Below are 27,442 nucleotides of genomic sequence, written 5' to 3'. Positions count from 1 at the left end.
CTCTGAAACTTGTTATTGATCATAAAATGTGTAAGTAAATAGAAAAAAAATGACAACATAAATGAACTGTCTAGGATGCTTCAAAAGGTACCGTGAGAAGGCTAAGTATAGTATTATAATGAAACAGTCAATAATCTGTAGTTGGAAAACCAAAATGAAATAGCACATATTCAGCTCTTCTCACCCTAAAAGAACAGAATTCAGATTTTCAAGATCTTATTTGGCAAAATATTGAGTGACACTGAACTTTGCAGGATGTATCAAGAGAAGAAGAAAGGAACATACGGTCATTGCGCTCCACCAAAATTTGGTCTACATTGTCCCTCTTCAGGAAGCACCAAATTATCCAGAACAAGTGATACTAAAGGAAGAAGTCCAAGTTGCACTGTAGGAATTTGTAATAGACAAGGCTCCAGGAACTGATGGAATATCAGATGAGATAGTTTGACAAATAAATGCAATGCTGAAAGCAAGCACTAATGTATAGCAAGAAGTCTGGAAGACATCTAGCTGGCCAATCTACTGGAAGGAATTCATATTTGTACCCATTTCTTCTGAAATAGGTAGGAATTACAGAGCACTATCATATGACATGAAAGCAACATTTTGCTGAAGGTGATTCAGAAACAGTCCCCACAGGACATCAACAGGAATTCCAAAAATTAAAGCTTGATTTCAGAACAAGACTTGAAAGATGGGCTATTGTTGCTGACATCAGATGGAACTTGTCAGAAAGCGGAGAATGCCAGATTGTTGTTGTTGTTGTTGGGGGCCATTCAATTGGTTCCAAGTCCTCGTTACCCTGTGTGTAAACGAATGAAACCCCGAGTGGTCTGGAGCCATCCAAACACTGATTGGTATATTTGAGCCTATCATTGCAGCTACTGTACCAATCTGTCTCACCAAGAGTCTTTGTGTCTTTTGCAGACCCTCTATTTTAGCACTTACGACGTCCTTGTCAGGGACTAGTCCTTCTTGAACAAGTCCAAAGTGTGTGAGCGCGCCCGCTGTGCCTGTAAGGAATATTCTAGCCATACTTCTTCTCAAGAAAGGTATGTACACCTTTCCTGATTGTAAAGCGTGCTGCATTCCCTTGCTCTGTTTAAACAACTGCCTCTGGGTCTATGTAAAGGATGTTTACCTGTGTTTTATTGACTCTGCAGACATTCAACTATGAGGATCATAAAAAAACTATGGCTGCCATTGTAAATAATATGAATTCCATTTAATTGTGACATACATAAATTATCTGTAGAGGGGTCAAGAAGGAGCCATTCACACAAAACAGCTGGCACTCACTAGTTTAAAATCAGGAAATGTGTGTTAGGGTGTTGGTCCTTTCAGCAAACTTCGCCTTGATACAAAGCAAATAATCCAAGAAATTGGACTATATGAAGAAGAATATGCCATCAGGATTGGGAGAAGGCTCATTGATAACTTGGGTTATGCAGATCACATAACTTTGTTTACTGAGAGTTGAGAAGACGTGAAGCCTTTACTGATGAATATTGAAGACTTTAGCCAGCAGTATGGAATACATCTTAATATAAAGAAAACAAAAATCCTTCACAGCTAGATTAATAAACAATAGAAGGAAAAAAGAAGAGCATATTGAAATTTTCAAGGATTCTAAAATTTTTATGTGGACTCAATCAATAACCATGGGAGTCAAGAAATCAAATTATATGTTATGTTAGCCAAATCTGCTGCAAAAAGAGCTCTTAAAAAACATTCCAAGGAAAGATGTCATTTTAAGGAGTAAGTTCGTTGACTCATATGCAAGTAAAAGCACTACAAATGAGAACAATGACTAAAGAAGACTGGAGACGATTTGATTGGAACTGTGGTCACGGTGGAGAATATTGGAAACACCACAGACTTCCAGAGAAACAAATGAATTTGTCTGGAAAGAAGTAGCACAGTTAGAATGCTGCTTAGAAGCGAGGGTGGTAAAATTTTGTCCCACATAATTTGGACATGTTATCAGGAGGAATCAATCCCCGAAAAGCCCTGGCCAGTGTGAAAGGAACCCCTTGCTGAGGCGGATTAAAACGGCGAATGCCACAATGGGCTTGAACATAGCAGCAACAGGGAGAGCAACCCAGGCCCCAGGCATCGCACATAGAGCACTGTGCGTCATAACTGACTTGACAGACAACCTAACAACTACAACATACATCTAAAGCTATAAAGAAATATATGAGCAGAGTCCCTGTGCGATGTGGATGACTAATGTGCTCAGCAGCTTGCCGAAGCATTTGAGGTTCGAATACACTAAAAGGTGTTTTTGGACAAAGGCCTAGCTACCATCTTCTGAAAAATTCGTCACTGACAGTATGGAGCTCAGTTCTACTCTAATCTATATGGGGTTGTCAGGAGTCCACATGCAGAGCATGGCAACTCGGATGGTCATATATAGAAATGAAACCAGTCAGGAGAACAAAAGTAAAGACCACTAGACTAGAGACAGATGGTTCCCTGGTATCAGTGGCTCTCAACCTTCCTAATGCCACGGCCCTTTAATACAGTTCCTCATGTTGTGCTGACCCCCAACCATAAAATTATTTTTGTTGCTACTTCATAAGTGCAATTTTGCTACTGTTATGAATTGGGTGACCCCTGTGAAAGAGTCGTTCGACCCTCAAAGGGGTCACGACCCACAGGTTGAGACCCACTGCCTTATATAAATGAGTGGGACTAGACTTCAGAGAAATTCTCGGAGCCAGGCCTTCTCTCTCTTAAAGAAAATGTTAATCTATTTTTTAGGAGAAATTGACTCAGAAACCAACTGTGGACTGTACTCTTCAGTAGTCAATGTCCTCCAGTGGGAACAGAGTATGCTTGGATGAAAAATTCTTCAGAACCTAACAGCCATTGTCTCACCTTTAAATCCCCAGGCCTTGCACAAGACGAGCCACTTTTGTCCTTTGACCTCCCTCATTTTTGTTAGGGCATGACCACCCTCCCCTCTAGAGCAGCGGCTCTCAATGTGTGGGTCCCGACCCCGTTGGCTGTCAATCGACCCTTTCACACCCTGACTCATAATAGCAGCAAAATTACAGTGATGAAGTAGCAATGAAAATAATTTTATGGTTGGGGATCACCACAACATGAGGACCAGTATTTAAGAGTTGCAGCATTAGGAAGGTTGAGAACCACCGCTCTAGAGGCTTAAATAATATTCCCAAGCATTACCTCTCTGTCTGACCAGAGGGAAAGACAAGAACGCAATTCCAGTAACACAAGCAAAGCAATAATATTATTGTGACTTAACTATAATTATTCAAATTCAATCTCAATAGCTATAGAGAGAGTACTCAGTTGTCCACCCCTTTCATGATCATGAATCATTTAGAAGGATAAAGACCTAAAGAGAGCAGTAAAATTCATTTACTCATGTATGAAACTTAATCTTGGTATTAACATTTTATTCAGATCAAGTATCCTTGCTTACCTGTCTCAGAGAGTAATTTCGTAGCCTCCAGCACTTTCTCAGTGTACACCCCAGCTTCATAGTTCTCCATCTCGGCGTTAATGATGTGGATAACTCGGGCTGCGCGGCCTCTGATGGCCCCTGCCGTCCGGTCCAGTGCATCCACATCCCCTTCTTGGAGGGCTATTACACACTTGTTCACATCCTCCAAGATGTGATTTTCTGTGGGGAAGATCCATACATAGTTATATGATCTTACATCACGTAAACACTTGTAAGAAACTCTAAGATTGATTAATCAAGTATTATATGCCCTCAATTTGCACATATCAATATGCACATAGACCTAATTGCATTAAAATGGTATTTAAGGGATAGTTTATTATTACAGTTTTGGTTAATAAACTTGATCATCACCCAGAGGGCTTATAGCATCACAAACTGATGGTTGCTGTTCTTTCAGATTCTGATTCAGTAGATGGGGGGAGGGGCCCACAGGAGGGAGGGAAGGATTTGCATTTCTATTCAGTTCCCAGTGATGCTTACATTGCTGAGTTGGGGAACTCACCTGGAAGACCAGCGACAGATAATATCCCTTCATTGTATTAAATTTGAGGTACAGCCCAGTTGAAATCGGACCAACTAGAAATACTTCAATCTATGACCAGAGTCAAAGTTTTGGGGGTGCATATGTTGAAACATGCTTCCTTCATTAAGGGCGTAGTGACGGAGAACTATCGAATAACTGGTGATCATCTAGTCATTCTTTCAAAATGATGTCACCAACAAGGAATATGCAACTGCGAAAACTGAATTCATTAACAAATAAATTATATTTCACGTCCAGTTCCTTCAGAATACAATCAAGGCCAATGTTCTTCTCCAGTTAGTTCTCACGGCAGAAACAATCCAGGATATAGGAGAAGTTTACTTGACAATTAGAAAAGAGAAAAAATATATACGATTCAGTTTTCCAGTGCTTAACAAGTGCACCGTGGTGTGTTTCCCGTGTGCAGTGTGAGGTCTGTGTGTTACTGGAACATTCCTTAGCAAAAGAATTCTAAGGAAAGGTTCGCAGTATGCAATATTCTACTGAAAGAAGCGAGGATGTGCACAAAAAACAAACACAGCATCGATGATTTAAGTAGATACAATTTGAAGAGTCTTAAGTGATTTGTTAACCTGTTAAAATAATAACTGAAAAATTTGGTAACTAGTTAATAAAAGATTTAAATAGATTACTCTTTTATATGCTCCTAAGGCTAACTCTAATGTCAAAGTTGCTAGAAGAGACGTGAGCCCAGGTGGCATAGTGGATATGGATGGGGCTGCTAACCTCAAGGTCAGTAGTTCCAAAGAACCAGCGGCTCCTTGAAAAAAAGATGAAGGTTTCTCCTTCCTCAAGGACTTACGGGGTCAGGGCAGTTAGACCCTGGCCTGTAGGATCACTATGAAGTCAGGGTTGACTAGATGGCTGGGAGTGTGGGGTTTTTCTTGAGAGAAAAGGAGATGGTGCCCCTTGGTGATACAAATAGTTCATGTATTTCTGAGTACTAACCAAGAGGTCGAAGGGCAAAGTCCACCCTGTATAGGCTTTTGGGGATAGTAGGTCTGGTGATCTATTTTTGAAATATCAGCCATTAAAAGCGTTTCAAGAATACTTTCCTCTATTAAGCTGGCATTCTATGATGCTCACCTTCCCGACCCAACCGCTGATGACAAAGAGGGTGAATAAGCAAATGTGGCGAAGAAAGCTGATGGTGCTTGGCTATCAAAAGAGATAGCATCTGGGGTCTTAAAGGCTTGAATGTAAACAAGCTGCCATCTATCTCAGAAGGAACAAAGGCCACATGGATGAAGCACACCAGCCGGTATACTCATGAGGTGTCGAAGGGATCAGGTATCAGGCATCATCAGAACAAAAAAAAATCTTACCATAGTGAATGAGGGGGGCAGTGCGAGTGGAGACCCAAAGCCCATTTGTAGGCCACTGGACACCCCCTTACAGAAGGGACTCGGGGAGGAGATGAGCCGGTTAGAGTGCAGTGTAACAATGATGAAAATACAACTTTCCTCTAGTTCCTAAATTCTTCTTCCTCCCCCCACAATTAGGATCCCAATTCTACCTTGCAAGTCTGGCTAGACCAGAGGATGTACACTGGTACAGATAGGAACTGGAAACACAGGGAATTAAGGGTGGATGATCCCTTCAAGACCAGTGGTGTGAGTGATGATACTGGGAGGGTCTAGGGAGGGTGGGTTGAAAAGGGGGAACCGATTCCAAGGATTTGCATGTGACCTCATCCCTGGGGAACGGACAACAGAAAGGTGGGTGAAGGGAGACGTCGGACAGGACAAGATATGACAAAATAATAATTTATAAATTATCAAGGGCTCATGAGGGAGGGGCCAGTGGGGAGGGAGGGGAAAAAATGAGGACCTGATGCCAGAGGCTTAAGTGGAAAGCAAATGTTTTGAGAATGATGAGGGCAATGAATGTACAAATGTGCTTTACACAATTGATGTATGTATGGATTGGGATAAGAGTTGTATGAGCCCCTAATAAAATTGTTTTTAAAAAAAGAAGGGAGAAAAAAAGTATTATGAAACACAGTTGCATTCTGACACACATAAGGTCACCGTAAGTTAAAATGAAATTTATTTTAACCATGACCTAAAGAAGGAAGAATGCAAAGTTATGTAGAAAATTTTTGTATCCACTACGAATTTCTTTTACTTCCCTTAAAGCAAGAATTTAGATGGAAAATTACTCTTCCAAGACACTGAGTGTAAAGTTGCGAACTGTGGATTACGTTTCATAAGCGGGCATTTGTTTTGTGATTTCCTCGCTAGAACACTTAGATTTTATCCAACTCTAGCTCTTCATTTAAAACATAAGCTACAATGTAAAACTAAATGCAACAGTTATGCTAGGTCTCCAGAATAGGGACTGAGGGGGGTGGTCTCCCCAAATACCTGGCTAGGACCCCAATAAAGGGGATACAGAGAAATCAGGCACACTAAATAGAGACCTTTGGGAAAATCTAACCTGAGCACGCACAGAGTAGGACCACCTAGGAGCAAGTGAAGCTAGATCTGGCCACAGTTTAGGCATGTGATATCACACAGATGCACCTGAACTCAGCCAATAATTTTGACTAGTACCTTCAACCACACCACCCCAGCCAGTGGAGAGAGATGTCCACTGTGGGCAAGTCAAGTCTCTTCTCTTTCCATGGTACTCTCCCACTTGCGAGGTGAGTAAAGGCTTTTGGGCCATACGGCATCCTCTTGGCCTCTGAGGATTCCTGGTACCACACTCCTAGTTCCAGTATTCTTTTCATGTGTTTTTTTTTGTTTTGTTGAGGTTTTTTTTTGCGTTCAGTCGCAAACTGTTGTGAGGACCCCACGTGGTTTTGCACACTTTCTAGAAATAGCGAGTACTTTTCCAGCCTATAATACCCAAAGCTGTTCTTTTCCTCATGAAGTCATTTGGATTATGAAAGTGCTTCTACCTTGTGAATTCTTTCAGAGTTGTGAAGCAAGAACTGAGAATACCACTCCAGGGACCTAATAGTTAAATTTTAATACCTCAAATTATTAAATTCACAAATAAGCAGACTTTTCCAAATGTTAATATTTCCCAAGCAAGCCAAACAAAATACCCATAGTTGTGAAAATAAAGTTGCAAGATATTTGGATTAAAGAATTTCTGAAAACAATTCCACTTCATAAGGTCTTGGAGTGTATCCTGAAAACCCATCAAAAGAACATCAGCGTGTGCGAGTGTGTGTGTGTGGCGGGGGCCAGGGGGGATGTTAATGAAAGGGAACTTGGCACAAGATTTTAAATGTGAACGCTTGATTCAAAGAATCGTTTTTTTAAATGCTCAGCTAGAATCTTTGAGACAATAAAACACATGACTTGATCGGTAAGGGAGTCTCTACATGGGGCTTCATATGAAAAGCATGCATGCAGCGGCCATTTTCTTTGAATAGCATAGTCACATAATAGGCATGGTTACTGCTTTCTTGTGAATGATTAAGCATAACTTATAGATGGAATTTTGGAACTGAATGTAAAACATTAAGCAATCTCAATTATTTTTAGGTCCTAGCCCCTCTGAAGTTAATAATCTTATTTTTTTCTTCTCTGAAGTCTACTCATGGCCTAATATTTTAAAATGAAATCATTATTTTAATAAACTGTTTCTTAAGGTAGGGCTGTGCAATTAAATTATATCAGCATCAAAAATGATAATATTACTTTTATATAACGAGACCTGGCTGAAGGAGGCAAAGACCAAATTCACTGCCGTTGAGTCAAATCATAGTCACAGCGACCCTACAGGGCATGGCATAGCTGCCCCTGTGGGTTTCCAAGATAACAATTCTTTACAGGGGCAACCAAGCTTCATCTTTCTCCTGGAAGGAGACCAGGAAAGCCTGAAAGTCAATTTTATCAAAAGCTTTGAATTTAATCAAATTATCAAGCATTTTATTGAATGCTTAGCCAAGTGATTCATGTTATGTGACTAAACTATTTATTCATTTTACTAATATTGCAACTTAATACTAGATTAATATTTTCTGAATCAACTTTTTCCTGAAAATGTGAAAATACTTGAATCAATGACTCTTAAGCTTGCTCTGTGAGATCCTTCTTAAAGAAAATAAAAAGACAATTACCTCAGTGGAGTAGTTTATCTTGATGCATAGTATACGTTATCCTAATAAAAATCATAAAGATTCTGTCATATTTCTAAGGACATTTATATTAAGTTAATCCAAATAAGAGCACTGCATTTGGAAAAGGTTGACCCTCCTCATGCAGACATATTGTTCATGTGGTCGAGTGGCCACACGTAGTGTGTACCTAAGGGCTGGACTTTCTGCTTGTAACAGCACACACACACACACACACACACACACACACAGGTTGGGTAGCAGAGTTGCCTAGAATATTTTAAGAGCAGCAGCGACATCATTAACTGAACTCCTACTTGATTCCTATTGGTTTTCCTGACCATGTCTTGAATCCAGCCCTCACTCAAAGATGTTTTGAATAGACGGGCCTATAGAAAAGGAGAAATTATACATTTTGATCCTGTGGTGTTTCCAAGAGAAAGAATTCTGAAAGTAAGGAGATAGAGCAGTGGTTCTCAACCTTCCTAATCCCGCGACCCTTTCACAATGTTCCTCGTGATGTGGTGACCCCTCAACTATAACTTTATGTTTTTCGTTGCTACTTCATCATTGCCATTTTGCTACTGTTATGAATCAGGTGACCCTGTGAAAGGGTCGTTCCACCCCCAAAGGGGTTGAGACCCACAGGTTGAGAACCACTGAGATAGAGGAATGCTATTCCAATTGAAAAACAAGCATTAAAAGGTGAAAGTAATAATAAAAGGTTTATGTATTCCACACAGGAAGTCACTGCTGGGAGAGGGCAGCCAGGTTCTCTGGACAGGTACCGGGTACAAGGCTCTGGGAACACTGCGCTGCAGCCTTTTGTGAGTGACGTCCTGGAATGGTTGTGGCCTTCCACATTTTAAAAAATGAGCAATTTGGTTATAAGATTCATTTGTGGCCAAGTAATTTGATCTTTACAAACTTCAAAGATTTGTCTTAAAAAAACACTTTTTTGAACAGTTTATTGTGTGAATAATGTCGCAAGATATTGTTATTTTTGCCTTCTTTTTCTCAAAATGCTAGCATCTTAAGCTATTTTGCTTGTGAAAATTCACACCATAAACTTTGATCCTAGATTCCTGTCATTTTTTTTCGTCAAACCAAGAATTACACTCATGCAGCTAATGCCAAGTTGCACATTTTAAAACACGATTATATATTTTTTATTGGTCCAGTGAGAAAAGTTTAATTGCTCTAACATGGTCATTTCTCTTTTCTATGAGCCTGCCCATGTCTAAAAACTGGTTCTGTTCCTCTAATAGCACACGCATTGCCCCTCACCCCACGCCCAGCCCCCACCCCAGCCGGTTTCATTTCACACGGTGGAAATAAGCACCAGTTCCGGTGAAAAAGCATAGTAGTCTTTTAACAACGAAGCATTTATTGTTTTTAATTTAAATAACGTTTCCTTCCAGAAGAGGTATTTCCCCTAAGAAAAAAATAAAACTGATATAAAATGTCATTAATGCCGTTTCAAAATATCTCCTGGGCCAACTTGCAATTTACGGATGCAAATGTTTGGGCCCTGGCTCAGCTGGGAGACAAGGAAGTAGTTTCCCAACTATTGGGCTCTGTCCACAGCCCACCAGCAGGCCGGCGTGGAGCTGTGTCATTATCTGTCAAGTTAGTCTGTGGAAAGGTGCCTTCCGCCTCCACTTGTCAGCTGCAAAGGCACGCTCGGGCAGGCCCTGCCAAGCCTGGCTCTCTGACAGCGCCTGTTCCCTTTGCCTGTCAGGGCAGCCGCGGCACTTGTACCGCTGGGGCTGGACTGCCCTATGTTATCAGCGGCAGCCAAAGCCTTTTCTTGTTACTGGTAATAATGAAATGCACACAGTCATGGCAGGCAGCGGGGAGGCAACGAGGCAAGCCTGGAGGGAGGAAAATGAAGAGCGACATTGTCCTATTGAAAAAAGTTCGAGATAAGGCCTACTCACCTTGCTTCTGCCCGCCCTCAGAACATTTTGTATATGCATTTCAAGAAAAGGCTAAGTTGAGAAAGTTTTAACTTCTGAAATTATTCCTCCCTCAAAAAGGCAGCCTGTGAGTAATTTCTCCCCATTTGTCCATAGAATGGGATGCGGAGGCAGGTTTCTAAGGGCTGTCAGGATGGCTAAATGATCCTTCTCCTTCCTGAGGGCTCCTGTCGTCGCCCTGGTAAAAGTGGACAGGGGACTCTAAACAGCTTAGTACTCGCAGTGGCCTTTCCGGCGTCCTAAGTGCCCCACTGGTGCAAATGGTTACATACCCCACTGCAAGTCGAACGACTGATATGCACTCTGAATCTCGGAAGACAGGCCTGGAACGCTGCGGCTGAAGTCACAACCTGAAAACCCCCGGGAACAGTTCTCCGCCACATGCGCAGTGTCACCAGGAGCGGGAAATGACTCCGTGACACTGACAGTAGCAACAGCAGCCTCCCTCCGTTGCTTACCTAACACACCCTCATCTAAACACATTCACAACCCCTTGTTGCAGAGACAGACCTCCGGATGTCACTTCAGGATTCGGCTACCAGTACACCAGAAATTCCAGACAGGCTAACACATTGTGTTTTTATGGGTCAATCTCAAGCTATGGGGATATTGAAGTGACCAGCTGCTTTGACAAATCAGAGCACACACGTTGGGATGAAAAGAACATGGGCTTCTGAAAGGGATTAGAAGCTATTGTGATTTGGGGAGAAGCGCCCAAGGAAGGTGACTTCTGTCTTAACTTATTGAGACCGACAGGTGGCGCAAGAGGGTGACCCAGGTTTTAACCCTGCCTCCGCTGAGTTACCTACACTGCAGAAGACTTTGATCCCTCAAAGGAAGTCTAAGAAGACCAATACCTACTTGACAAAATTTTAATGAGCATTAAAGCAAATAGCGAAGAGCCAGGCAACTTGCAGACACAGAGCATGGGCTAGCTCGGCTGTCCTGCCTGCCTCGTCTGTCTCTCCCTCTGTTGTTACAGTCCGGCTTTTGTTTGCATTACCTATCAAATCTACAGATCTGATTATGCTGCTCTCAGACCAAGTTCAAGCGCAAGCCCCAGTAGAAGTTCGCTGCTTCTTTAGCAAAGACAAAGACTGACTAGGAAGCCTTTCCAAACTCTCGAGGCTTTCCCCGGAGATCATAGCCACATGCTGACGCCAGACGCCTGGTCTCCCTGGTTCCCACCATCAGTGATGGGGTCCTTCTTTTCCTCGCTGACCTACCTTCAACAATGATCAGAAGTAAGGGTGCTGGTGTTGGGCACCCTGTGTATTCCACACACCTGCGAGTAGAATCAGTGTTTGAACCATGTGAATATCAAAAGTGTCTTGGTTACTTTAATACTTCATAAATGAGTCTGATGTTTCTCCCCCACTCCTCCTCAAAGATCGTTCCTCAAAGTGAATTGGCCAAATGAGTTTGGAGAAAGAAAAAAAATGTCCAGGGTACTAAATCCTGAAGCCCTGTTGGGGAGTCCTGTTGAAGACTACATTAACTCTGGTTATTCAGATCCACTCACCTCCCCAGTCTGCCTTACTTCATCAAGAAGAGAATTGCATTCCAAGTGAGGACTTGTTCTATTTTTTTCCACCCAATTGCTTACGTAAACAAGCTCGTAGATAAATACTCCAAGTCTCTGTAGCTCCCAAGCACCTTTTTATGGGTTCATTCTGTGTCTGATAGTTCTGCCTGGCTTTGCACAGACCTGGGAAACTTCAAACTTATTGTAAACCTGACCCACTTAGCATATCCAAATTAAACTAGCTCCTGGTCTATTTTCAAATATGAACACATGTGACAAAGAAGTTATTTTATTTCAACCATATCCCTCAGACGCTTTTTATGCATGGGTGACTCAGATGCATCAAAACGCCATCCTGGTTAAAAGAGCAAATAAAATAAAATAAAACTATCCTGCTTTCAGAAAACACATAAAAAACAGAGAATCTAAACTTCCTTCAATAATCTGTTCAGGCCTCAGACATCTTTATCAGAAATAATTTTTCCTTTTATTCCATGACTCTGATGTCTTGAAATAAGGTACACACCAAAAGGTGTTATTATCACACTCACAGACATGTGTGAAAGCTGGAAGGACCCAGGGAACAATTGGAAACCAGACCCAGGGCATTTACAGGCTCCTCTTCCTTTCATCTCGTGGTCCCACAGCTCTGCAATTGCCTTGTTAGGGACCTGGTTACAGTGATTACCTGACACAGACAGGAAGTCATCCACTGAGGTGATGTCATCCACGGCCTCCGTAAGAACACGCACCTGCTTCTCCCACTGGTCTTTAAAGACGTCCATGTTATCCTGAGCAACTTTGCTCTGTGGCCGGGCCGCCAGTGTGAGAGCAGCATTGATCACCTATTTGTTAAAAACAACCCAGGAAAATGATGACCACACACCTCAAAAAAGGAACAAGTAGGTCAAACACCAGAGCGAAGCCATTGGATCCTGTCGTTTCTACAGACAAGTGGATTCTCCATGTTCAGAAAGGATAACCAAAATAGAAAGAGTTGTCAACCGCCTTAAGTATTCTTTTTGCTTTGCTCTTCTTCGTTGTTATTCTGAGGCAATTAGCTTCAAATGTAAAAAAAATATACTCACTGGGCACGTTCCATGCATGTAGCAGAGACGTGGCAGAAATACAACTCTGGCTTGCTGATTGTGCAAGCTAACAATTTAGTTGTTGGAGCATATTAAGGAGATAATGAGTGTTTAAATAACTACCCCAACAAATGCAACAAAGTCAATGTGAGTGAAAAATACAATAATTGTCATGCTTATTCTCAAGAGATTGGAGACATTAGAATTACCTTTTGAGAACAGTAGAGCTTGAATGATACGTAGCAATTTTTAGAGAGAAGAAATGAGACAATGGGGGAAAGAGGGGATGGTTGCAATTATGGATAGAGGGTGGAGGGAAGCTTCTAAATTATTGGGGCATTTAGGACTTTTTGAAACAAAATAAACTAGGCTTACCTGAGGACAAAGGCTGTCAATCTGAGTGGCTGCCATCCGGACCAGTTTCACCCCTTCTTCGTTGTTGGATATAGAGCAGGCCAAGTTGGCAACCTGTTGTGAAAAGAATTGAAGTAAAATCCATGCTGGTGTAAAGGAAAAACATACTTTTGCCAAACCTAGCAACCTTTCTAGAGTATGCCCATCCCAGGAGAATATTTTCACAGTTAATATAAGGAATCAAACAGTGTGGAACAAAACATTACTACTTTTCAGGCATTTCTGCCAATATACTAAGATGCTAATAATGAATTTTATTTCAAGACTCTCAATCATACCCAATAATGCATTTTAACTGGGTTGCTTTGAACTGTCTTTGCAGAGTACAGTTCTGATTCACCTTCAATCACACTTGAGCCCCTGATGTTCATGTTTGAGTAGAGAACACGGTAACTTTGAACATATCAAGAGCAAACTCTGAGCATTGACAGATATGCTGCAGGCAATTATTTGGATTGAAAAAGAGATCCTCAGGAAGCTAAAAATTAGAAAAGAAAAAAGATCTCAAGCCTGCCTGGATCAACGTTTCTCAGGAAGATGTGATGTTCACCAGTAATCAACTTAAATTTGTTTAGTGGTCAGACAGGTTTGATAAATGAATAGACAAGATAGGCATGATCCAATTAGGAATGGTATCATCAATTAGAAAAGGTGCCATTGAGCCAGTTCTGACCCATAGTAACCCTATGTACAACTGGACCTACCCGGACCTGCATCATCCTCAGAATCAGAGCTTGAGCTTGAGCTCACTGTTGCACCCACTGTGTCAGTCCATCTTGTTGAGGCCTTTCCTCTTTCGCACTCCCTCGCTCCTTCCCAAGCATCATGTCCTTCTCCAGGGACTAGATCAGTCAGTGTGCCTGTCAGTTTCTCTTACTGTGATGGCTTATGTGTTGCTGGGATGCTGGAAGCTGTGACACCGGTATTTCAAATGCCAGCAGGGTCACCCAAAGTGCACAGATTTCAGTGGAGCTTCCAGACTAAGACAGAATTTGGCTGCCCATTGCAGGGGAAACAGCCAGCCAGTATAGAGGCACTTAAATTTGATTTTAAAGCATTTTTAAAATCTGTTCCAGCCAGAACAGATAAACTGAATTCAAGTTTTCCAATTAAGAATGTCAACTGTTATCCTGTTCCTTCAATGAATGTGAGGTGCTAATACAAGATCACATGGATTCGCTGAGGTCATCAAAAACACTGATGGGTCCCAGTGGGCTGGTTTCAAGAGTGTAGGGGATAAGTATTAGTAAGGTTAGGTGAGAGAAGTGAGGGGAAGGAGCCGTCCAAACCAGCAGAACATGTGGTTAGCAGGGAGAATCCCTTGGAGCATTGTGGTTCCCTTTGTGTCCTACTCACTCTGCTCTCTAAAACATAGCTGCTGCCCCAGGAGATTCTCAATCTCTGGAAGATCACAGTGCACTCATTTATGTACAGTTCTTCACATGAAAGAAATCTTAGGCAATGTGGAGCATTTTGGATAGCACTGGCATGGAAACAAGAGTGTGCCTGGTATCAGTCTCATATCAGCTACATGACTTGGGGCAAGTCACTTCATGTTTTGAAGGGTATGTTCTTACCAGCAAAATGAGACAGGTACACAGCGATAATCAGAATACTGCAAGTCTTCCTATTCAGTAGACCATTAACAGAAATGATCCTATTTTTAAGTTTTTGAGGAAAATAAAGACCATATGAAGTCTACTACATTCATGGCATACACTATGGGAAGCTACAAATTGATTTCTAAAAAAATATCATGGAGTTTATTAGATTGTATAGCTCACCTTGGATTCATCAGATAATTTTCAATATTTAGTTTTCAAAGAAAATTAAAAGAAACATAGGATACCTTTTATTACCTATCTGCCAGAAAACTAATGCCTGCTCAGGACAAGAAGCTTCTTGGAGGCAGCAACTAATCATTAAGGGCTCCTGATGTCAGACCCTTTATGTTATATTTCTTGTCTCCACTTTGAATTTTGATGAACCTTTACTACCTACGCATTGTGTATTTATGCCGCCTGTGTGGCGCAGTTACACACACTTGCTCACCTAAAGGTTGTGGTCTTAATCCACCTGGAAGCTCTGTGGCAGAAAGGCCTGGTCATCTGCTTACATCAAGACTACAGTCAAGAAAACTCTATGGCACAGTTCTACTCTGCACTACTTGGGTTGAGAATCAGAATCAACTAGAAGACAATGAATATACTTCATTTTACATTCCAATTAGAATTAGTGCTTAATATAATTACTGAATAAATTAAAGAATAGCTTTTAAATTTAGATGAACGTATATAAAATGATTTGGAATATGTTGTATATGAAAGATAATAAGAAAGACAAATTGAGTTATATCAATAATTTAGCTAGATAAATATTCACATTAACTTCCAACAAGGTTTTCAACTTTGCACTGTTCAACTAGGATCTATTGAAGGCTTCTAGTCCAGAATGCAGTTTCCCCTTTTATGCGGAAAATCAAAAGTGTGTGTTTTCCACAAAGGGACATGCATTTCGTTTAAAGGTTTATTTATTCATGTTTCACATAATACCCATTCAGACATCAGTTCATTGCATATAAATCCATAGTTCAATTCCACACAAAAACAAGCAAACCAAGAAGTTCATTACTGTCAAGTCTATTCTGACTCATAGTGACCCTACAGAACAGAATTGAACTTCCTTATAGGGTTTCTGATGCTGCAACCCTTTCAGAAGGAGATGGACACATCCTTCTCTTAGCAAATCGACAGTGATGAAGCAGCAACAAAAATAAATTTCTGGTTGGAGAGTCACCACAACATGAGGCACCGTATTCAAGGGTCACGACATGAAGAAGATTGAGAACCACTGAACTGGTGGGTTTGAACATTCAGCCTTTTAGTTAGCTGCTGAGTACCTATCCACAACAACACGCTTCCTTCTAACGTTGACAAAAGACTATTCTATTAAAATTGTGAGGTACATATAATGGCTTGTAATACAAATGGGCACTGCTTTATAATGTCCATCAATCCTTTATTATAATTTCCTGTATTATTATGTTAAACATGATCATCTCTGTCAGTTGGTCATACTGTGGTGGCTTGTGTATTCATGGGATGCTGGAAACTATGTCACTGGTATTTCAAATGCCAGCAAGGTCACCCAAAGTGCACAGGTTGCAGTGGAGCTTCCAGATAAAGAAGGACTGAGCTCCCCACTGCAGAGGAAGGAGCCTCAATAAACCTTATGCATGCCTCTGAAAAAACTGGCAGATACTGAAGCCCTAATGAATGGTCGCACAATATAGTGCTAGAGCACGGGTCCCTCGGGTAGGAGGCATTCGAAATGTGAGTGAGGAGAAGCTAATTTCTTGGGGTGGAGTTGACCATGATGACATTAATGGGGAGAAGCCTGAAGGAGCAGATTCTTGTAGATCTTCATTTGCTGATAGGGCACTACTCCATGTAAGGAGAAAGAGCTGAAAACAATCTAGTAATGATTGGAAATTGGAACATGGGAAGTGTGAACCTGGGAAAATTGGAAGTGGTTAAAAATGAAATGGAAAGTATAACATTAGTGAGCTGAAATGGACTGGAATTGGCCATTTTGAATCAGAAAACCATGATTGACTACCCCAGGAAGAACACAGTCAAGAGGAATGGTGTGACATTCATTGTTGAAAAGACATCACAAAATCAGTCATGAAGTACAATGCTGTCTGCGATAGGATTATATCTCTCCACCTTCAAGGAAATCGAAACATTACAACTATTTTTCAAATCCCAAAAGCTACTAATTAAGAAATTGAAGAATTCTACTAGTGTTTTTAGTCAGAAATTGGTCAAACATACAATCATGATGCAATGATTTAAAAAAAAAAGAAGAAACATTGATCATGATTGGTGATTGAAACACAAAAGTTGGAAAGAACAGAAGTTGGAAACTATAGACTTGGTGAAAGGAAAAAAGCTGAAAACCCCATGATGGAATTTTGCAAAATAAATGATCATAGAAAATAACCTTTTTAACCAACACAAAAGAAGACCATAGACATTGACTACTTCAGATGAAATACATATGAGGGGTACCCCCAACAACAACAAAAAAGAGTAAAAGCTCCACTGGGTGGAGCTTCAGTAGTGCACATTTTTTCCAGTGAGGCAACCATCTAACAACTTGCTCCAAGTTAATGCACCCAGTGGCGTCACCTGGGAAGGTTCTCTCTGGTCACAGTGAATTTTTTCGAAGAAGCAGTTGTGCTCAAACCTCATTTTTTGTAATGGCGGATTTAAGAGAACAGCGTGCGGCTGTGAAATTTTGTTTTCTGCTTGGGAAAAATGCCACAGAACCTGTTTTGATGTTGAACACAACTAACAAGGACAGCACTATAGGAAAAACTCAAGTGTAGGAGTGGCTTGTTCATTTCAAAAGAGGTGAAATGTCAATTGATGACAAACCTCATTCTGGACGTCCGACAACTTCCCAAATGGATGAAAATCCTGATTTGCAGTGCATTTGGAGTTCGTTCCATCAGATCAGACTGTTAACCAACCTCTATTTAGAGGTTCTGAAAAGATTGTGTAGCAGTGTGTGAAAAAAAAGGCCTGATTTGTGGAAGATGGGGACTGGTTTTGCCACCATGACAACACACCTGTTCATGCAGCCATCTCAGTGGGCAAGTTTTTGGCAACAAACAGCATGTTTCTCTTGCCCCACACACCTTACTCAACTGACTTCACTCTGTGTGACTTCTTATTGTTTCTGTGAATGAAGAGGGGCATCCAAGGACAGAGATTTGATGAAGTAGAAGAGGTGAATTAAAAAACAAGCGAGATACTGTCAGCCATCCAAACAGATGCGTTTTAAAATGTTCCAATAACGGAATTGCAGATTTAACAAATGTATTATGTGTAATGAAGAGTTCTTTGAAGGTGAGAAGGTTGTTTTGTTAAAAAAATTTAATACATAACTTAGGGGGAAAAATCCTGGTGTTTTTTTGGGGGGGATACCTCCTCAAAGATATGAAATTAACTACATCTGTGGGAAGAGACTGCAGAGAAGCTCAATAAGAGGAGCTAAACCCAGACTAGGGCCTATTTAAAGCTCAGGATAAAGTTGAAGAAAAGTATAAGTCAAGGAGAGCCAAAATATGATGTTGCATTAGTCCCACCTGAATTTCAAGAACATTTCAGAAACAGATTTGATGTATTGAGCACTAACGACAGAAAATCTGACGAGCTGTGGGAGGACATCAAGAACATCATTCATGAAGAAAGCAAAGGAGATCAAGACAGGAAAGAAAGACAATATCAAAGTGCATGTCATAAGAGACGTTGAAACTTGCCAGTAATCAGAGAGTAACTAAAGCAAATGGAAGACAGGTGAAATGGAGGCCCCAAATAGAACATGTCAAAGGGAATCTCACAAAGACAAAAGCAAATATGTGAATGAATGGTCAAAAGACCTAGAATTAGAAATCAGAAGGGAAGAGCATGCTCAACATATATGAACCTGAAGAGCTCAAGGAGGAGGAAGGCTTGTTAACAACCTACTAACCTGCCTTTTGCCGAGGACACAACCGTGCTTGCTGAAAGCGATGAAGCTTTGAAGCACTTGCTGATGAAGATCATGGATTGTAGCCTTCAGTGTGGATTATGACTCCATTTGAAGAAGACCACAATCCTCACACTTGGACCATTAGTTAACATCATGGTTAATGGAGACAAGGTGGAAGTTGTCAAAGAGTTATTGCTCGATACACAACCTGTGCTCATGGAAGCAGCAGTCAAAAGATCAACGGTGTGTTGCATTAGGTACATCTACTGCAGAAGACCACTTTAGAGTACTGGAAAGCAAGGGCGTTCCCTTCATAACTAAGTTGTGCCTGGCTCAAGTCATAGTATGTTCAATTGATTCCTACAAATGTGAAAGTTGGACATTGAATAAGGAAGGCTGGAGAAGGATCAATGCATTTGAATGGTGCTGGAGAAGAACACTGAGAGCGCCATGACGGCTAAAGGACAGACTTATCTGTCCTGGAAGGAGTAAAGCCAAAGTGATCCTTTGAGGCAAGATGATCATATATCTTCTTACATATGTGGAGATGTTGTCAGGAGAGACCAGTCCCTAGAGAAGGACAGCATGTTTGGTAAAGTAAGGGAGCAGCAATGAAGAGGAAGGCCCTCAACAGGATGGACTGACAGTGGCAACAAGGATGGGCTCAAGCACAGGAAACATTGTGAGGATGGCATGGGACTGGGCAGTGTTCCACTCTTTTGTGCACAAGGTCACTGTGAGTTGGAACCTTCTGGATAGCATCTATGATCAACAATAGCAACAATATATTTCAAAGCATTTCTTCTATGAATTTTAAGCATAGAAACATACACTATGCAGTTAGTCCCCAGATGATGTCCAATGTGCACTCATATCTGGCTTCAAGTAATATTTGTTCATAAAGTGGAACAACAGGTAGAATTCATATCTAATATTAATCAAATGTTTCCCTTAGTATGCAACATATAATTTGCCTAAAAGATAAACTTCTAGATATACTAAAATATTGTAGCATAATAAAGCAATAATGAAAATGTTTTGATATCACAGTAAATATTTGTAATTATAAAACACTATTTGTATCTCAATTGCTTAAAAATAACAAGCTTTTTAGTAGCTGGTTCATAAATATGTGCTATATGGAAGCTAGGTGTTCATAACCCAGGTACTGCTTATATCCTACATACTAAAACAAATGTTTAACTAACTGCTATCATTTATAGATAAATTTAATTTAAAGAATGGACTTAAATGAAATGCATACATAATCTATGGTCTGGCTATATTGAATATAGTGTTAAAAGACTGTCAAAATCACATAACACTATATCGCACCTAAATTATTATGAACATTAATCAGTACATGACTATACTCAATCTTTTTACTTCTGCTATTGAGTTTTATTTTATGAAATGGTGGTTTTACACAATAGTTTAGTTACTCTTTACAATATGTGGTATGTGACAGAGATGAGATCCCATTTCTGGATAGCAGTGTACAGTTTCTAAGGGGTTTGGGACATAACCCTATACAATAACAAAGAAGAAAACTTGCAAAATATTCAGAAAGAGATATTGAATCATATTAGTTTCTATCCCTGTGAGAAAATACCAACACTTCAATGAAATATTGGCTCTCTATGAAGTACTGAATAATTGCTAAGATTTTTTTAAAATATTAAATAGACACAACTATATATTATATGTCACTTGATGAAAGGACATAATACTACCTATGGAATATTTTTGCCAACACACAAATACAAGTGAAAATAATCAGTCATTAGGATTAACTGAGCTCTGAAGATACAGAAAATTCAGGAGATAGACATAAAAGAAAACCATAGATACAATCATGAAAATTTCAAGGATGAAAAACAGGTATAAAAAAATAACTCGGCTATCAAAAGAGATAGTGACTGGGGTCTTAAAGGCTTGAAGATAAACAAGCGGCCATCTAGCTCAGAAGCAACAAAGTCCACATGGAAGAACACACCAGCCTGTGTGATCGAGTGGTCCCGAAGGGATCAGTTACCAGGCATCAAAGAACAAAAAATCATATCATTGACTGCACACCTCCATGATAGGATCGCTGAAGACAAATGGGTGCATAAGCAAATGTGGTGAAGAAAGCTGATGGTGCCCGGCTATCAAAAGAGATAGTGTCTGGGGTCTTAAAGGCTTTAAGGTGAACAAGCGGCCATCTAGCTCAGAAGCAAAAAAGCCCACATGGAAGAAGCTCACCGGCCAGTGCGATCACGAGGTGCCAAGGTACCAGGTATAAGGCATCATGCAAAAAAAAAAAAAAGATATAAGTGTGTGTATGTATGTGTATATGTGTGTATATGTATATATGTATATGTATATATGCATATATATACCATATTAAATGAAGGGGGAAGTGCAGAATGGAGACCCAAGGCCCTAGTGTCGGCCAATGGAGATCCCCTCATAGAGGGGTTTAGGAGAGGAGATGGGTTAATTAGGGTGCGAGGTAGTACCGATGAAGAACACGGCTTTCCTCCAGATCCTGGATGCTTCCTCCCCCCAACTACCATGATCCAAATTCTACCTTGCAGGGCTGGATAGGGCAGAGGCTGTACACTGGTACATATGTGGGCTGGAGGCACAGGGAATCCAGGGTGGATGATACCTCCAGGACCAAGGGTGTGAGGGGCGATGCTGGGAGAGTGGAGGGTGAGTGGGTTGGAAAGGGGGAACTGATTACAAGGATCCACATGTGACCTCTTCCCTGGGAGAGGGACAGCAGAGAAGGAGGAAAGGGAGACTCCAGATAGGGCAAGATATGACAAAATAACGATGTATAAATTACAAAGGGCACATGAGGGAGGGGGGAAAGGGGAAGGAGGGGGAAAAAAAAAAAGGACCTGATGCAAGGGGCTTAAGTGGAGAGCAAATGCCTTGAGAATGATTGGGGCAGGGAATGTATGGATGTGCTTTATACAATTGATGTATGTATATGTATGGATTGTGATAAGAGTTGCATGAGTCCCTAATAAAATGTAAAAAAAGAAAAGAGGAGAAAAAAATGATTAGGGCAAAGACTGTACAGATGTGCTTTATACAATTGATGTATGTATATGTATGAACTGTGATAAGAATTGTATGAGCCCCAATAAATTGTTTTAAAAAAAAAGAAATTCAGGTAGTATAGATTCAAAAAAGAAAAGAAAAGAAAAGATCATCCTCCCAAGGGGGAGGAACAACAGAAATGTGGGTGTAAGATATGAAAATAATAATAATTTATAATTTTCCAAGTGTTCATGAGGATGGAACGATAGAGGAGGAAGGGGGAAAAAGAGGAGATGATACTAAGGGTTCAAGTAGAAAAATGTTTTGCAAATAATGATGGCAACATATGTACAAATGTGATTGATACAATTGATGTTATAAGAGCTATAAGAGTCCCCAATAAATTATTTATATACAAAAAAATAACTCATACACCTTATTTTCATATTGAATAGAACAAACACAAATATGCATTTTATAAATATACAGAAAACATAGGTGCATCTGTTAAATAAAGACATGGAAACACCGACAATATAGCAAGTGTTAGTGTTTTAACATAGCTAATGATACTGTTGTCATTTATATTTTTTAATGCCCTTAGCTTTTAGACATATATATGAAAAATGTTATGGATGAAAGGATATAATGTTAGAAGTGTTTCGTAATTATCTGGAATGGGAGAAATAAGCAGGGAAGTGGGAAGGAGTGTAGAAAAAACAAGACTGGCCAGGAGGTGATAAAAGTTGCAAATGGGTGATAGCATATGAGGGATTACCATGCATCCTCTACTTTTGAATGCACTTAACATTTCCCATATATTTCCATGGTTTTTCAAAGGAGCAACTATGAACTATTCTTTTACCAAGTGCCAGAATTCTTACACCTATCGGAATCTCAAGGGAGAATGCATTGTCAAAGACTACGTAGTCTAGAGGCCAGCTGGATATGGTTTGGATTGAATGCTCGTAGACTGAGGAAGAGTACTAGGCTGAAGGCAGAAGATGAGTCCTGGATTGGGCTGAATGTGTCACATACATGCTCTTCAGACCCCACATGAATTCCTAAGTGTGCAGCTCTCAGGCCTCGGGGAGGTAGGGCACATGAGCTGGATCTTCATGCAGGAAAGATGCTGACGAAGAACGTCCACAGGACAGTCATAAAAACGTTTCTCAGTGTGTCTTTTGATGTATTTTCTCCTACCGATGAGCTTTACATGAGGGTGAGGACCGCATCACTCAAGAGAGTCTTCACGGTAAGACCGGTGTAGAACACTGGCAAAAATACAGAGCTGGCAACCTCCAACTGTATTCTAATTATTTATTCTCCTTCATTTTAATGATGCACAAATCCCAAAGTCTGGCAGCCTCCAGTCTGCAATGTACACCTGCCGTTTAAGTCAACGTAAAGTCAACATTTTATTTGCCTTCCATTGAATTCTGAAATATTCTGAAAATATGTACAAATGATGCAAAGAAATAAATCCATTATCTCCAAAGGCAGGTTTAAGTATTTTAAATTGACTATGGATTCCATCCAAAATCCCATTGTCCTTACTTTCCCTTGCCTGCCTACTGTCATTTCTTAATGAATCCATGCATCTGTGGTCACTCTGAAAAGGGTTTCCAGGATCGTGAGTTCTACATTTCTAATCACAAATGATCCTATTTCGGTCTTTAGGTCAGCTGTCATTCAACACTGCAGTTGGGAGCACCCAGTGGCACTTTGACAACAGCACTGTGACTGCACCCAGTAGGCACTTGACTACCGATTTCAACAATATAGTACCCACCCACCCCCCATCACCTTTTTATCAAGCAAACACAATCTTCCTAAAGTATGGAGGGAGTGGGACTAGAACTGACAGCCATTTGGAAAAAGATGAATGGACAACAGTCCATTCATATGTTATAATAGACATCAAAACAGAAGCTATTGAACAATATGAACAAATTTAGTGGAATTTGGAAGTGAAATTGGTGGGGCATGTGTTTCCCAGGTGGCTGTTCCCTCTACTTTCTTATTGCCTCTACTTTCTCTACCCTTGACTTACTGGCAATTGAATGGAGGAAATAAGAGTGATTTGCCTCTCTGAAAGTTTGAAAGCAATAAAGCTCATTATTAAGTATTAAAAATCAAATTATTTTATATTGCTTGGGGATTTCCAAAAGTTGAAAAGGTCATTTGTGAAAGTGGCATAACTATTTAGTAGGTTAATTTTATTAAATCCTTTTAATATTTGATTATGGAAAGCCAGCCCACCCCTCAACCCCACTTTTTTTTTTTTTGAGAGCATAAGGGAAGAACCAGTCTAGTTTTCTTGTGAGAGTAAGAAAATTCCCCTGGAACACACCTCAAGACTCAGGGAGTATTCAAAGATATGTCAGCAGATAAACTGCAGTAAAACTTACTAATTCAAGGACACTGTGCTTAAAGAACTCTCTCCCACCCTGAGCATGCACGGTAGGGAGAGAAGTGCCCCCAAAAAGGAACCTTTTTGTTCATTCTAATAATAAAAATGTCACCGATTAGCACTATGACGGTTTGCCCAGGAGATCATGTTGACACTTCCGACCTACCTAAATAATGAAAGTGAGGAATGGGCTTCAAACTTATCAGAAGTTCCCTCAATTCCTCCAAACAACCATGAGTACTCCTCCCCTAATGCCCATGCCCTTGGCAAAGTCGAATATGGATCTTTGCAGGGCACCACTGTACACGTAGGTCGTCTCCACTCAGCTTTCCCTTTGAGAGAAATGCTTGGCTGGGGGAGACTGTGCCTGAGTGGACTTTACTGCTGGGGCTGGGCCACTGATTCTTTGATTCTTTGGAGAGAAGGGGAGAGGGGGGGCTTCTGGAGAAGATGACAGAGTTTTTTTTACTTTTCTACTTTAAAAGCTGCCTCTCTTGGTGCCGCAGCGGGGAAGGAAGTTTCGAAGCCACCATCATACCATGCGCTGCTGACTCCCCGAACTTGGAATTCAGAAAAAAGAAGCAATCAGTGTTCTTGGATGAGGATCAGTAAATACATCACAGAAGAGGCAAGTTATTCATCTTACAGTATTTCTTTTCTGATTGACTATGTGGAGGCTCAAAGATCGTGATAGGTTTCTTTTCGGAAGGCCCTCTTTATAAGAAGGTGAAACAATAATATCATTAGCAGTATCTAAAAAGACAATGAGCCAGCAAAAAGTATTGATGCTGATTTTTCCAAGAAGTTAACTTGTCCTTTGAATTGAAAGTGCATTATAATTGGCCTATATACTCTAGCCTTTTAAAAAATCACTTGTTTGTTGTTGTTAGATGTCAGCCGGTGGTGACCCTATGCTTAATGGAATGAAACTGCCTGTTCCGGGACCATCTCCAGAGGAGTTTGGGAATCAGACCTTTGCGATCCATAACACTGTCACTGGCTAATGTTTGGAAGTAGATAATCAGGCTTTTCTTCCTAAACTGTCAGAGTCTGGAAGCTCTGTTGAATCCCGTTCAGGCTCCCAGCAACACGCAAGCCTCCCCTGATGGAAAGGCCATAGCTGCTCATGACGTGCATATGCTGACAATCAAACCCAGTTGTCTGCATGGAAAGCACTGAGAATTCTACCACTAAGCCACCAATAATCAGTCAACCAAAAGCAATACGGTGATATTCCTTAGACTCTGATGGACCAGTTAAGATGTCAAAATCAGGAAGGTGTGTAACTCATAAAAATATATTGAAGCCATGTGAAAGACAAGATGTTCTTAATCACACACAAAAATCCCTCCACTGTTCACAGCTCCAGATGAAGAGTGCACGGTGGCTATGAAATGCTTTCTGTGTGGACATCAGCGCAGAGAACACTTCCATCTCAAAAGTATTGAGGTCTTGTTTGAAAGACAAAAATGCATTAAAGGCTGAGCTTTGGACATTAAAACCCCTATTAAGAAAGTGTTTAGACATTCAACTCCAACATGCATGAGGTGCGTCCAAAAATAGTAATAATAAAATGTTTGCTTCTTTACTGGTCATGGAAATCAAATTACATTTTTCAACCCTTATGAGCCTATTCCATTCCAAACACTAGCACAGATTTCGGTGCATTCAAGCCCCAAACATTGTATCATTTCATTAATTTTTACAGCTTCAGGTAACTTATTGGTGTTTTAAGAAGAGCACACAATTGAAATAAGGCAGAATAGCAATTCGAAGGTCTATAAAGTAGTACTCCTTATGTTAATATTTCATCATCAACATAAAATGAACTTATTTACTATTAAAAGGGAATTGTTTGAATTTATAATCACCAAAGTCACATGATCATGAACAGAAGGGATGATAGCACAAATTCTAGGCAAATTGTTATTCTCTGTAATAACGATGACAATATAGTTACCTGAAGCCTGCCATCTTACCTACAGACCAGTTCAATTGCTTTTGCAGCGGGAAACTGGCTCTCATATCCCCTGTGCTGGGATTCGTCAGTCCGTGCAGCTTGTGAGTTAAGAGACACCTACAGTCTGACATTCATCTCATTGACTTGGAACTGCTTCTGTAAGTGTGAGCCAATACTTTGATATAAATCTATCTTTCTCTATGTATATGCACATAGAATCCTGATCATGTAATAGACTACATATTTGGCTGCTAACTGCAAAGTCAGAAGTTCATACCCAGCAGGCAAGGCTTTCTGCTCCCCTAAAAACTCACCATCGTGAAAACCCACCTACTCTGTCCTGTGTGATCTCTATGAGGCAGAATTGACTTCATAGCAGTGAATTTTAAGCTTCATTGGTTTTACTTCTCTAGAGAACCTAAGATAGTAATTCAAAGTTTCGCTACCAAATTGGAGACACATGTACTAAGCAAACATATCGAAATGTGAAGCTGCTGGTCCGTTCCCAGTTCTGTGCAGTTCTGCCGTGCTGTTTCGGTTTCCCTGGCTGGTCCTCAAAGCACCCTGCACTCCTCGGTTTACACGCCATCAAGTGGCAGATGGATGATCACGGAGGGACTCAAATTGCGTCCCTTTTAAATGTTCTTTGAGTTTGGGGTAGAAAAAAAGGAGTCTGAGAGGGTAAGATCAGGGTTCTAGGTTAGATGGAATAAAATTTCCCAAGAAAATTATCTTAGGACAGCTCTTGCTGCCATTGAAGTAAAAATTGGCACTGTCCCTGATGGTAACATTTTCTTGGTGCAACTTTTCTACCAACCCAGACTTCCATTGTCTCATCTCGTTTTTTATACTAGGCCCTCAGGGTCCCCCTGTGTCTTTCAAGAAAAGGTTTCCTCTCTTTGCTGACGTCCAAACAACAAGCAGGATCCTCATTGGCTTAGCTGACCTCAGAGCTATGATGTTTTGAGGTCTTCCAGACCTCTCATAAAACCCATAATTGTTCTGGGGGACACTGGATCCCCATAAGCTTGTTACAGAGCTTTGATGACTTGAAAAGAAGTCCTCTTGCATTTTGTTAAAATTTGATATTGACCCTGACATCAAAAACATTTCCCCTTCGCTGGCTCTAAAAATATCTCTTTTATTTAAGGTTCTCTAATGAGACTAAGACAAAAGTGTACTATCGATATAGTTTATGTACATCCACAGTAATCAGACAGATGCTTAAACACATCTTGCCCGGGATAAACTTATGCACGTATGTACTGGATGCCTAGTAGTAGTACTTTTGACTTTTCTTATATTGAAAGATCATTCTAACATTAAAGAGATATTTTAATTCCTATATCTGATTAACAAATTTATCCATTG

General features: G+C 40.5%; 1 protein-coding gene across 4 annotated transcripts in view; it reads right to left on the bottom strand.

Annotated features, from left to right (window-relative positions):
• Nucleotides 1–27,442, bottom strand: part of CTNNA2 (catenin alpha 2) — a 1,186,106-nt gene that overhangs the window by 101,253 nt on the left and 1,057,411 nt on the right. For all 4 annotated transcript variants that reach the window (XM_075562525.1, XM_075562526.1, XM_075562527.1 and 1 more), the window contains 3 exons: nucleotides 13,086–13,178; nucleotides 12,311–12,467; nucleotides 3,455–3,655 (listed from right to left, as the gene is read on the bottom strand). In XM_075562525.1, coding sequence (XP_075418640.1) covers nucleotides 3,455–3,655; nucleotides 12,311–12,467; nucleotides 13,086–13,178 — 451 coding nt within the window. The remainder of the gene's footprint in view (nucleotides 1–3,454; nucleotides 3,656–12,310; nucleotides 12,468–13,085; nucleotides 13,179–27,442) is intronic.

The sequence above is a fragment of the Tenrec ecaudatus genome, chromosome 11 (genome assembly GCF_050624435.1).
Source record: "Tenrec ecaudatus isolate mTenEca1 chromosome 11, mTenEca1.hap1, whole genome shotgun sequence".
Classification (NCBI taxonomy): Eukaryota; Metazoa; Chordata; class Mammalia; order Afrosoricida; family Tenrecidae; genus Tenrec; species Tenrec ecaudatus.
This window is presented reverse-complemented; position numbering and strand designations above follow the sequence as displayed.